This window comes from Microcaecilia unicolor, chromosome 1 (genome assembly GCF_901765095.1).
Source record: "Microcaecilia unicolor chromosome 1, aMicUni1.1, whole genome shotgun sequence".
Lineage (NCBI taxonomy): Eukaryota > Metazoa > Chordata > Amphibia > Gymnophiona > Siphonopidae > Microcaecilia > Microcaecilia unicolor.
The window spans coordinates 14,114,108-14,126,724 of NC_044031.1; the positions used below are offsets into that span (position 1 = coordinate 14,114,108).

The 12,617-nt window shown below is 40.6% G+C and overlaps 1 protein-coding gene across 1 annotated transcript; it reads right to left on the reverse strand.

The window, feature by feature from the left end:
• Positions 1–1,215: 1,215 nt before the first annotated feature.
• Positions 1,216–7,197, reverse strand: LOC115471575 (gastrula zinc finger protein XlCGF58.1-like). Its single transcript, XM_030205645.1, has 3 exons — positions 7,170–7,197; positions 3,890–4,998; positions 1,216–3,814 (listed from the first exon to the last, which is right to left on the reverse strand). Exons 1-3 carry the CDS (start codon positions 7,195–7,197, stop codon positions 2,684–2,686), a joined length of 2,268 nt encoding a protein of 755 aa, XP_030061505.1. The 3' UTR covers positions 1,216–2,683.
• Positions 7,198–12,617: the final 5,420 nt, after the last annotated feature.

Consider the following 12,617-nt stretch of genomic DNA (forward strand, 5'->3'; position numbering starts at 1 on the left):
ATTCTCCCTGTCCCCATATCCCACCCCCTCCCACCCTACCTATATTAGACACCATGGAGAAAATATACCAAAAGCAGTCTACACAGTCCACCTACGACATCATTGATCCCTTTAACTAACCTTATTCCAAACTGAATACCGCTATGCTGGTGATTCCTAACCCTCCCCTCCCAGCCTTCCCAACCCTAGACCAACGCTCAAAGTGCCAGACAACGGCAATTACCTGTTCCAAGGAAGTGTATTCAAAATCTGACTACGCGCCCTCGGTGAAATTATATTCAGATACGCCCCCCCATACTGCTAGGAACTTCCGCTGCCTTCCCGGCGACAAACCCGCCCCCCTCACTTCCCATATCATTAGGTCATGCAATTTATTCCTCCAATGTCAAAAGGAGGGAGGGTGATCCTGTGTCCAATAGATAAATATGCATTTCTTCCCCAAGATACAAGCCTTCCCCAGGAACAACTTTTCTCCTCTTGAACCCATTCGCCATAAAGAAGGTGCACTAAATAACGCTCTCTGTGTGAGCATGTTTAAATTAACATGAATTCAACAAAAATATGAAATAAAATCAGCAAAAAAATGAGTATTATTTCTATGGAGGGTTTTTTTTTTTGACCAAAGATAGAAACTGTGAACTGTGCCTCAAGCATTACGATACCCTGATATAGGATTTGTTCAATTGGTTTACCACAGTCATCTGAGGTCTTTTCCTCCATTGTTTCATTTTTATTCTTCTGGTTTACTTTAAAGTGAGTTATTTCTTCCATTCTTTTTCTTGGGGGGGGGGGGGGGGGGGGGGGGGGGGTTGATTGTGAGTACGTGTTTTGAGTGTTTTTTTCTCCTTGTATATTGTTACTAATATGACATCTTACCAAAAATACTTAACCACATATTTGAAAAACATAAGATACATAAAAGCAAATATACTCAAACAATAAAATCATACCTTACAATGAAAACTATCAATTAAAAAAGAGATCATAATATGCAATGACCAAATTTTGCATGAAGAAGGTGAACTGCTTTGTCAGATATTACATTATAATGTTGATACATCGCTACAAAGACTAATTAAATGTGACTGAGAACAAATAGTTCTAAAAGAAATAATAATGGTAAATAATAAAATATACATGTTAGAACATCTCAACATGAACATTTGTTCACATACTTAAAAACATAATTATACATAAAACCATTCAGGTCTTTATTTAGTCACTTACTATATTAATATATAGAATTCATTGAAGATGTATGAATAAAATGAATGAATAAAAAATCATACATCACAGATAAAAAATAAGGGGTCCTGTTTACTAAGGTGCGCTAGGAATTTAGACTCTCAGATGCACAAATTCTTATAGAAGATCTCGTGGGCATGGAGGAGTTTCCTCCTTCACACTTCTAGTTTTTGAAGATGTTTTTGAGTCCAGTCTAAAATACCAAAAGTATTTGATAGTACAGGAAATCTCCTATAATAGTCATTACTACTTTTTTTTCTCTCAGCAATTTCTGCTTTATAGTTGTTCCTTCCACCAACAAATAAATATGCCTTCCTGTGTGGATTCTTTGATGATTACTGAGGTTTGTCTTCTAAATGAAGCTTTTATTAAACTCAGTATATGTAAATGGCTTCACTCCTGTGTGGCTTCTCTGGTGTTTTTTTTTCAGGTGTACCTTCTAACTGAAAGTTTTTCTACACTCACTAGAGGTAAATGGTTTCATACCAGTGTGGAGTCTCCAAGTGTTTTGTGAGCGTCCCCTTCTCAGTGCAGCTTTTACCTAAGTAGAAGCAAGAGGTTTATATGGATTCTCTGGTACAATATCATATATTTCTTCAACCTGAAACTTTTGCCACAGCCAGTGAATGGAAATGGTTTGATTTCTGAATGGTGGATTGCGAGTGTTTCCTTGTCAATGAAGCTTTTGCCACACTCAGTGAATAAAATTGGTTTTACTCCTGAATGGATTCTCTGGTGTGTTTTGAGGCTTGGCTTCTGACTGAAGCTTTTATTATGCTCAGTACAAATAAATAGTTTTATTCCTGTCTGGATTCTTCAGTGTCCAGTGCTCCCTTTATCACACTCAGTACTTGTAAATAGATACACTCTCGTGTGAATTCTATGGTGCCTTGTCAGTTCTCCCTTGTCAGGAAAGAATTTATTACACTGAGGACATGTAAATGGCTTCTCTCCAGTGTGGATTCTCTGGTGTCTTGTGAGGTGTGTCTTCTGACTGGTTTTTATTACACTCAGTACATTTAAAGGGTTTCATTCCTCTGTGTATTCTCCAGTGTTTTTGTCCCCTTTTCAGTGAAACTTTTAAAACATTCAGAACATGCAAATTGCTCCACTGTTGTGTGGATTCTTTTGTGTATCACGTATTTTTTCAACCTGAAGCTTTTGCCACACTCAGTACATATAAATGGTTTTACTCCTGAATGGATTTTCTGGTGCATAGTGAGTTTTTTCTTGTCAGAAAACATTTTACCACACTCAGCACATATAAACGACTTCACACCTGTGTGGATTCTCTGGTGTATTGTAAGGATTGACTTCTGAGTGAAGATTTTATTACTCAGTACAGTTAAATGGTTTCATTCCTGTGTGGATTCTCTGCTGTATTGAGAGTTGTTCCTTCCAACTGAAACTTTTATTACACTCAGTACAATTAAAAGGTTTAATTTCTATGTGGATTCTCTGGTTTCATTCCTGTGTGGATTCTCCAGTGTCTTCGGAGTGATCCCTTCTCAGTGAAACTTTTACCACACTCAGTACATATAAATGGCGTCACACCCGTGTGGATTCTCTGGTGTATTGTGAGGCTTGACTTCTGATTGAAGCTTTTATTACACTCAGTACAGTTAAAAGGTTTCATTCCTGTGTGGATTCTCTGGTGTATTGTGAGGTGTGCCTTCTGACTAAAGCTTTTATTACACTCAGTGCAGTGAAAGGGTTTCATTCCTGTGTGGGTTCTCCAGTGTCTTCGGAGTGATCCCTTCATAGTGAAACTTTTACCACACTCAGCACATATAAATGGCTTCACACCCGTGTGGATTCTCTGGTGTATTCTGAGGTTTGACTTCTGAGTGAAGCTTTTATTACATTCCGTACAGTTAAAGGGTTTCATTCCTGTATGGATTCTCTGGTGTACTGATAGGTTTCCCTTCCGACTGAAACTTTTATTACACTCAGTGCAGTGAAAGGGTTTCATTCCTGAATGGATTCTCTGGTGTACTGTGAGGTGTGCCATCCAACGGAAGCTTTTATTACACTCAGTGCAATGAAAGGTTTTCATTCCTGTGTGGATTCTCTGGTGTATTGTGAGGTGTGCCTTCTGACTGAAGCTTTTATTACACTCAGTGCAGTGAAAGGGTTTCATTCCTGTATGGATTCTCCAGTGCCTTCGGAGTGATCCCTTCTCAGTGAAACTTTTACCACACTCAGCACATTTGAATGGCTTCACCCCCATGTGGATTCTCTGGTGTATTCTGAGGTTTGACTTCTGACTGAAGTTTTTATTACACTCAGTACATTTAAAGGGTTTAATTCCTGTGTGGATTCTCTGGTGCATTGTGCGGTGTGCCTTCTGACTGAAGCTTTTATTGCACTCAGTACATTTAAAGGGTTTCTTTCCTGTGTGGATTCTCCAGTGTTTTTGGAGTTTTCCATTCTCAGTGAAACATTTACCACACTCAGAACATTCAAATGGCTTCACTCTCGTGTGCATTCTCTGGTGTGTTGTGAGGTATGCCTTCCGACTGAAGCTTTTATTACACTCAGTGGGTTTCATTCCTGTGTGGATTCTCTGGTGTACTGTGAAGTTTACCTTCCGACTGAAACTTGTATTACACTCAGTGGGTTTCATTCCTGTGTGGATTCTCTGGTGTATTGTGAATTTTGTCTTCCGACTGAAACTTTTATTACACTCAGTGCAGTGAAAGGGTTTCATTCTTGTGTGGATTTGACAGTGCCTTCGGAGTGTTTCCTTCTCAGTAAAGCTTTTACCACAATTGGAACAGGTAAATGGTTTCACTCCCATGTGGCTTCTGTGGTGTTTTCTGAGGTATGCCTTCTGAGTGAAGCTTTTATTACACTCAGTACAGTTAAATGGTTTCACTCCTGTGTTGATTCTCTTGTGCATTGTGAGGTTTGTTTTCCAACAAGCGTTTGTACCACCATCAGCACAAGTATACAATCTCTTGTTTTTCTGGTCTTTCAAGAAGTTTGCCTTCCTGCAAAAGACTTTTTCAGTTTTAGTAGAAGCGATCAATTTCTCACCAGTTTGCACTTTATTATAATCTGTGAAAGCATCTTCATGACTGAAACTTTTCATACATTCAGTACTGGAAACTAGTGTCTCTCCTGGGTAGAATTTTGCATTTCCGATGAAGTTTTCTTCTTGATTGAAGTTTTGGTCACAACCAGGATATGAAGCTAGTCTCTCATTAGTGTTGGGTTTCTGGTATTTTGTAATATTTTCTCTATTGGGAAAGCTTTTCCCATATTCTGTACTTGTATACACTCTAGTTTCATGAATAATTTCATGTTGCTCTAGCTCTTTCTTCCTACTAAAACCTTTTCCACACTCAGAAGATGTAGAATATGTTTCTTTTATGCACGTTTTCTGATGTCCTTGTGGTTCTCTCTTTTGACAGACGTTTTTCCCATAGTTCGTACATGTAGATGGTCTCTCTTCATTATCGGATCTAGGATGCGATTTCAGAATGAAATGATCGCTGAGGAATATCTCACATACATCACATAAACATCTTTGATCTCTCATCTGTATGGTATTACTGGTACTGTTTTCACACGGAGCTGAGCCTTCTGTTGAATGGTTTTGTTTATTTACATTTTTTCCCTTTTTTCCCCAGTCAGAACAGGAAGGAGTCTCCTCTTTCTCTCTTTCTGATAACATCTTTTCCCTTTCAGGTTTCTCACTGAGCTTCCAGTCATGTGTCTTTGTATTACTGCTTCTGGAATCATCTTTTTCTATAAATAAATATATAAGAGCATTGCAGATTATGTAGGAGAACAGTTTAGTAATACAAAAAACCCTACATAAATCTGCCCCCCACCCCCACATTCATGTTGATATTTCTTTTTTGTAATATCTTTATTAGAATCACACAATGGTAAGAAAGGAGAAACGGGTGACATGATACAGAGAGTCCACCTCCATCAGATGCAGAGAGTCCGCCTCACGTTCCAGGCCCAAACTATCTCAGCGCTCATGAGCATTATCAATTTTGTTGAAGAACTGTCGTAATATTTGTTATCAATAGCAACCTCTACAGCTGCTTTTACTTCAGAGAGTATTTCCGCAGTCCATTCCAAGCTCATGAGGGGCTTTAGCAGGGGTACATTCAGTGCCATCTTGGTTTCCAGAGTTCAGTTAACTCCAACGTTTGTATGAGACTTGGTAATGGGGCTAGGAATATGTTAGAAACAGTCAGAGCTCAAAGAGAGCCTTCAGATACATCGCATGTGAGATACACCGAATGGCAATATCTCCCTGCCATGATACTGGACATATACGATCAGATAGGTACGAGAAAAACCATTCCCTGGCCTTATTGGATATCCCTATATCTCTGTCTAACAGCGGCTGAAAGTCTATGATATCACAGACGGCAGAGAGACAAGAAGAAGACAGACTGATCACTGTCCAAGGAAGCGTAAATGATATTCAGCATACCGACAGGGTCAATTTTAATATTACGAAGTCTATTAAAGCCAGTCTGCTTGGGATAAAGGACATGGGTATGATCAATAAAGGTAGTAAGATGATTCAGGACGACATGTCCTACTATCTTAGAAAGGAATGGAAGGCTCATGATTAGACAATAATTAAAGACACTGTCTCCAGTAAGGTGCAGGTGTTGAGCACATCTACATGATTAACAGTAGCAGCCCTACCATTAGGCCAACTGAGGCAGGAGCCTCAGGTAGCACGCTTTATGGAGCAGCATTGCTTCTTTCCACCCCCTACACCGGCTGCGGTTCGGCTTCTCCCCCTTCCTTAACCCGCATCCCTGAGTTTATCGGCTTTTTCTCTGTACTGCAGCCGCCTCTCTGGTGCTGGTAAAAACGCCAAACAAACCTTTCTCTAGGCCTTCAAACTGCTTCTTATCTTTCCCCCTGATAACTCTTGCTGAAGTATCCTAACTTTGCTACAATACTGAGGACTAGCTCTGCCAGGTTTACTTTCCATTGTCAGTCCTAGGTAAAAAAGCAGATTTAGTTTTACAACTGGTTTAATTTGCATTTCCATCGATGAAACTGCTATAATTCTTGGGAATACTTAGGAGAAAAGTTAGTTTCTACCTGAATTTAATTGTTTTTATCAAACTGTGTCATTGCTAGCCCCTCCCAGAGAACTTTTTTGACAGAGGATTTAGGTGATTCACTGAGACTTAAAGTCCTGGATTTCAAACATGCTGACTTTAGTAAAATGGGGAAATTCCTGAAGAAAGAGCTGATGGGCTGGGAGGATATACGAGAAGTGGAAAGTGGTCCAGGCTGAAAGAAGTTATAAATATGGCTACAAACCTTTATGTAAGGAGAGTAAATAAAAACAAGAGAAAAGGGAAACCGATATGGTTGTCCAAGCAAGTGGCTGAGAAAATAAAGGCTAAAGAGTTGGCGTTCTTGGAATACAGAAAAACTCAAACAGACCAATATGTTTATGTGTTTCATTTTTGTGGTAGGAATTGAAAAAATCTAATATTTTGTTAGTTTTTTTTTTTGCTTTCAGAGTGATTTCCTGCAAAACCACTTATAGCTACCTTTAAATATCTGTGGATTTCCACATATTCAAACCATTCAGGCCCCACTTGGAGTATTGTGTTCAGTTTTGGAGGCCGTATCTTGCTAAAGATATAAAAAGACTGGAAGCCGTGCAAAGAAAAGCTACAAAAATGGTATGGGATTTGCGTTGCAAACCGTATGACGAGAGACTTGCCGCCCTACCTTGGAGGAAAGGAGAAACGAGGTGACATGATACAGACGTTCAAATATTTCAAAGGAATTAATTCGCAAACAAACCTTTTCCGGAGACGGGAAAGTGGTAGAACTAGAGGACGTGAATTGAGGTTGAAGGGGGAACAGACTCAGGAGTAATATCAGGAAGTATTTTATCAATATCATAGACTCATCGTTACCTAAGACTATAACAAGCTGAAGAACCATTACTGACAATCCCCCTGCGATAATCTGTCAAATAATATTATTTTATCTTATTTTATTTTATTACTGGGAGGAGAAGTCCTCATATATCCTTAGCTGGTGGCAAACAAACAAGCTTAATGTCAGCTCATCGTGGACTGGTATCATTGGTCATAGCCTCCTTTAATCCTCTCGCAGACGTTCTAATTTTTTCTTCTGTTGTTTCTTTTTGTGTTCTTTTTTAATTTTTGGAGTTTTTATAGTAACTTTTTACTCAAAAATGTTTTTCCTCAAAATACCAGCACTAGACTATTTCAGGTCAGACATTTGGTGCATTATTATTAAAATTATATTATGGCACTTAGCTTAAGTAACAGTTTCCAGCTCTTTCTTATAGAATCTACAAACGTCTGGTGCATCAGTTTTTTCCAGTGCTTGCTGTGAACCATCTTGTCTATAATCCACTGTCCTGAGCTGCAACTATCAATTGCTTATCCTTAGGTTTCAGCTCGTCTCTCTCTAACCATTCATGTGTCTGAGTTTGATCCACAAATAGTTCCTGGAGTAACACTTTTTATTTTCCGCTGTACTTATGCATTTGCCACTTGTTTCTCCCCTGCTGATCCAATTGCTTGAAAATGTTTTTCTGTTGCTTCTTCCCCTTTTGGTATCGATACGATTTTCACCCATTCCTTCTACTCATCAGAAGGATTCTAGAAGTCTTCATACATATTTCAATACCTTTTGTTTATTGGGATCTGATGCTGCCATTAAATAAGCCTGGAGGCCTATGACAGTAGTTTGATCAGTGTAGCAAATTTCTATTTTTATTTTCAAATAACATTATTTATTATCATAAAAACCATAATAATAACGATGCAACAGATCAAAAATACATCAAATAATGAACATTATAAGCATTTTCAGAAAGGCTGCAAAATATAATTAATAGCCAATTCCGTATATAAAGGAACCAATAGTAACAGACAGAAAAGAAAGAGCAGATAGAAGAAATATAGTCCAAGAAGGTCAGGAAGGGAAGCATAAGCCACAAAACAGTACAGGTATATGTTTTAAAACATACAGCATGTAGTAAAAGAACCTTTATATACTCAAATCCTATCAGTTGATGCCATCAATGGACTAAGTTAAGGGAGTGTAGGAGCCCAAAAGAGAGGGGTTCAAAGAAAAGAGTACCTCCAGGGTTTACGTTTCTGTAGCCAGACTAGTCTTTCCAATCCGGCAATTCTCCAAACTTTATCTAATCAGATAAATGTTTGGAGGGCAATGCTGAATCTTTCCATTTCTGTGCAAACTTTGGCAACAAGCAACAACTGTCTGGTTAAATCTAAATGTTTATGAAAAGCTAAATGGAGTGGAGGCATTTCAAGGAGAATGAAAGCTGGGTCCAGTGGGATGATGTAAATCTGAAGTAAATTGGAAACGCAAGTAACTTTCATTTTCCGAAAAGACTGAGCATGTGAACATATCCACCACATATGTACCATATCTTCCTGGGTGGGGCATCCCCCTAAAGCATAAGGGAGAGGACTGCACCTGACACTTATGTATGCCATGTAGAGAAAGATCCATATAGTGAAAACAGCAGGGTGAAAGAGACAGAAAGGTGTTTTTAAAAAAGTGTGATATAAAGTTTTGTAGAGAAAGACGTTGAAAGAGAACCTCGTCAAAAAATAACAATGAACGAGTAATGCATTCAATAGTAACAGTAGTGGAAATGAAATGGCGAATTTGGAAATACTGAAAGAGCGAAAGCATCACTTGGAACGTGCAGAAAATATCAGATATAGTCCATAGATTACCATGCAGGAATAACTTGACCAAAGGAAAATTAGCTAGATCACTAGGTAAGCAAAAAGTCCTTATTTGAGAGTTAGCCAGGACAGGCATAAGGGGAGTCAAGGCAGGTGAAATAGATTTCAGAGAGCAAACCTTCCTCCAGCTAAGAAGAACAAAGATAAGCTAAAAGGGTATAAGAGGAAGTTAGAGACTCCTCCATTCCCAATGCGACTGAGCAAAAGGATTTATCCAACAATGACGTGCTTTTCAACAGACCAAGAATACCATGGCAGATTTGGTAGGCCCAAACCGCCAAGTTGCTTGGGTGTAAAAAGTAGATGGGATTTGACAAGGGGCCTTTTCTTATACCAGACATAACATACGATGCTTGATCTTAATTTCACAAAGAAATTTCTGGGAACAGAAATCGGCAAGGTCATAAATAACAAAAGAATTACTTTACCTGAGTGAACTTTCCAACTCCGTGTAACTTAGTTCTATAATACCAATCCCTCTTTTAGATCTAGGAACTTACAATCTCAGATGCACAAATTCTTACAGAAGACCTTGTGGGCATGGAGGAGTTTTCTTGTTCATAAATCTAGTTTTTGAAGATGTTTACGAGGCCAGTCTACAATAACAAAGTTATTTGATAGTACTGGAAATCTCCTATAGTAATCATTACTGAATTTTTCTCTCGGTAATTTCTGCTTTATAGTTGTTCCTTCCACCACCACTAGATACTTATATATGCCTTCCTGTGTGGATTCTTCGACAGAGGTTTGACTTCTAACTGAAGCTTTTCTTACCTTTCAACAAACAAGGTCTCAATACAAGCACAACTCTTCAGCATCGTTCCCTAATACATCTCTACCCCCCCCCCCCCCCGAAGAAACTCCCTCCCCTTATTATTGGATGTTCAAGGAAGGATCTGGATTCGCGGTCCACTGAACATATGGGTGCCAAGTCTTATGTTATCTCAATAGCTGTCCTGTACGCAGAGCTATCAACTTAGACATCAGATGAATATAGTCAAATTTATGTAAAATCACTTGAAGACCAGGGAGGCAGGGGCTCCTCCATGCCGCTGCCAGGACCAACTTACTGGCCACGAACACTTGTGAAGCGAGGCAGTGAATAGGCTTCTTCACCCCTCGGGGTTTAAAATGGAGAAGACAGTCCATTTTCAGTTCATAATTAATGTTCCTTATACTGAAAAGAAACTTCAAGACCCTGGTCCAGAATGTCTGGGCATGGGAGCATGACCACATATATGGAACATGTCTCCATCCAACCCACATTGGCGCCAGCACAAAGCTGACCCCTGAAGAAACATCTTAGCTAAACGTTGAGGGGTGCAGTACCAACAGTAAAGTATTTTATAGCCATTTTCCACCAGGGCGTTGGAGGTGGACTCCTGGAGCAATGACTGGAAGACCTGTTCCCACTGTACACAGTCATAAGACACCCCCAAGGCTTTTTCCCACTTTAACAGTATACAATAGGCTTACGATATGCGAGAAGAGACCTGTAAATCCTAGAAATCCCTCCTCTCCCTCCCCCACCCTCCAATGCTTGCTCAAAACAAGTTTCAGACAAGCTCAGGTCCCCCTCGCCCTACAAGTTATAAAATCTTGAAGTTGGTAATATTGAAAGGCATTAGGAAAAGAGAATGGGCCTTAATATACTGCCTTTCTGTGGTTTTTGCAACTATATTCAAAGCGGTTTACATATTATATACAGGTACTTATTTGCACCTGGGGCAGTGGAGGGTTAAGTGACTTGCCCAGAGTCACAAGGAGCTGAGGGAGCCTATATTCCTCACATAGTTCTTCAAACGGAAGTAGTACCCCTTCCTCCCAAACCTGTCCCAGCTCGCGGAGGCCAAGACCCTCCCAGGTATGATAGCAAGGATCCAGAGATCCTGGGGCAAACTGTGGGGCAAAGCAAATAAACATATGTGTAAAATAGGCATGGCCTAGGAAGAACTTGTCTTGTATCTTACTCCAAGTGATAAGGGGCCATTGAAGTAGTGGTGGCACCCCCTTGATGATCTCTTTAAGGAGATGACCAGGAAGCTAGGGTATTGCTTTCAACGGATAAGGGTTCAACCATGTCTGTTCAAGCTTCTTCCATATCTTGCCAGCATCCTGGAGCCAGTCCGCTAAGATTCTAAGGTGAGCCACTTGGTGATATAAAAGAAAGGAGGGGACTCCCATTTCCTCTGTGTACGTAATTGACACATCACGTCTCTACGTACCTTTGGTGGCCTTTTTTTCCAAATGAAAGAGAACACCCTATGCTGCAAACCCCGCATGAATGAATCTGGCAAGGAAATAGGTAGTGCCATAAACAAATATAACATTTTAGGAAGTAGGATCATTTTTACCACGGCAATACGCCCCAACCATGAGATCGTTAAGCTTTCCCATTGGTCCTTTTCCAGAAACAGCTCACGTGTCTTGGCAGGGAAGTTGGCTTTATAAAGATCTAAACCCCGGGGGAGGTGTATCCCCAGGTATCGTATCTATCGCAATGCCCAAGGAAAGGGGAACTGCACCTGTAACAGAGCGACCTGTTGGGCCGGGATACTTATATCGAGGGCTTCTGACTTACTAAGGTGAATCTTGAATCCCGAAATCGCACCAAACTCCTGCAGCATGGCCAATACAACTGAAAAAGAAGCCGTCAGATCCACCAAGGTGAGGAGTATATCATCAGCAGAGAGAATGATTCGTGATTCGCTATCCCCACTCAGGGGCCCCTAATATCCAGATGTCCGTGTATATGTATGGCCAAGGGCTCAACTACTAATGCAAAAAGTAAAGGAGACAAAGCACAGCCTTGACGAGTACCTCGATACAGTGAAAAGGGGCGAGAGCACTGACCGTTGACTTGGACAGCTGCACATGGCATATCATAGATCAATCTGAGCCAATGTGAAAATCAACCAGAAATACCAATTCTATCTAAAACAGCAAATAAAAATGGCCAGTGCACTCTGTCAAATGCCATCTCTGCATCCAGAGGTAAAAAACATAGAGGGGAGTTTTTGTTTTTTTTTGTTACATTTGTACCCCACGCTTTCCCACTCATGGCAGGCTCAATGCAGCTTACATGGGGCAATGGAGGGTTAAGTGACTTGCCCAGAGTCACAAGGAGCTGCCTGTGCCTGAAGTGGGAATCGAACTCAGTTCCTCAGGACCAAAGTCCACCACCCTAACCACTAGGCCACTCCTCCACTTTTGTCATTTGAGCTCGAGAGATTCATAGGCAGATGATCAAAAGCCCCACGCTGTTCCAAACAGCGCTCTAAAAATAGCGCTGGAACAGCGCGGGGCGCTATTAGACCTATGATCAGAGATAATGCATGCAAATTTAAGAATGCAATTATCTCTGATGATGGGGTAGAAGTGCGGGAGAATTGTGCCTGAACATGCGCTCAGCACAATTCTCCCGCACTTGTTTGACAGGTCTGGGCTGTCAAAAGCCCAAACCTGTCAAACACAGGGGCTGGAGGTCCATGGGACCACCAGGCTCTGACTACCCCTGCCCCGAGCAACAGGGGCTGGAGGTCTGGCGGACCTCCGGTCCCCCCGACGATACCTTACCCCAGGTTCAAGGAGGGCTGGAGATCCGGTGGG

Bases quoted from the DNA above. Each gene is read 5' to 3' on its own strand.
- LOC115471575 (XM_030205645.1), bottom strand. From the start codon at position 7,197: ATGGTTCTTCAGCTTGTTATAGTCTTAG. The intron at 4,999-7,169 runs GTAACGATGAGT...ATTTATTTATAG, and splicing joins TCAGCTTGTTATAGTCTTAG to AAAAAGATGATTCCAGAAGC. The intron at 3,815-3,889 runs CAGAGAATCCAC...TTCACAGTACAC, and splicing joins AGACAAAATTCACAATACAC to CAGAGAATCCACACAGGAAT.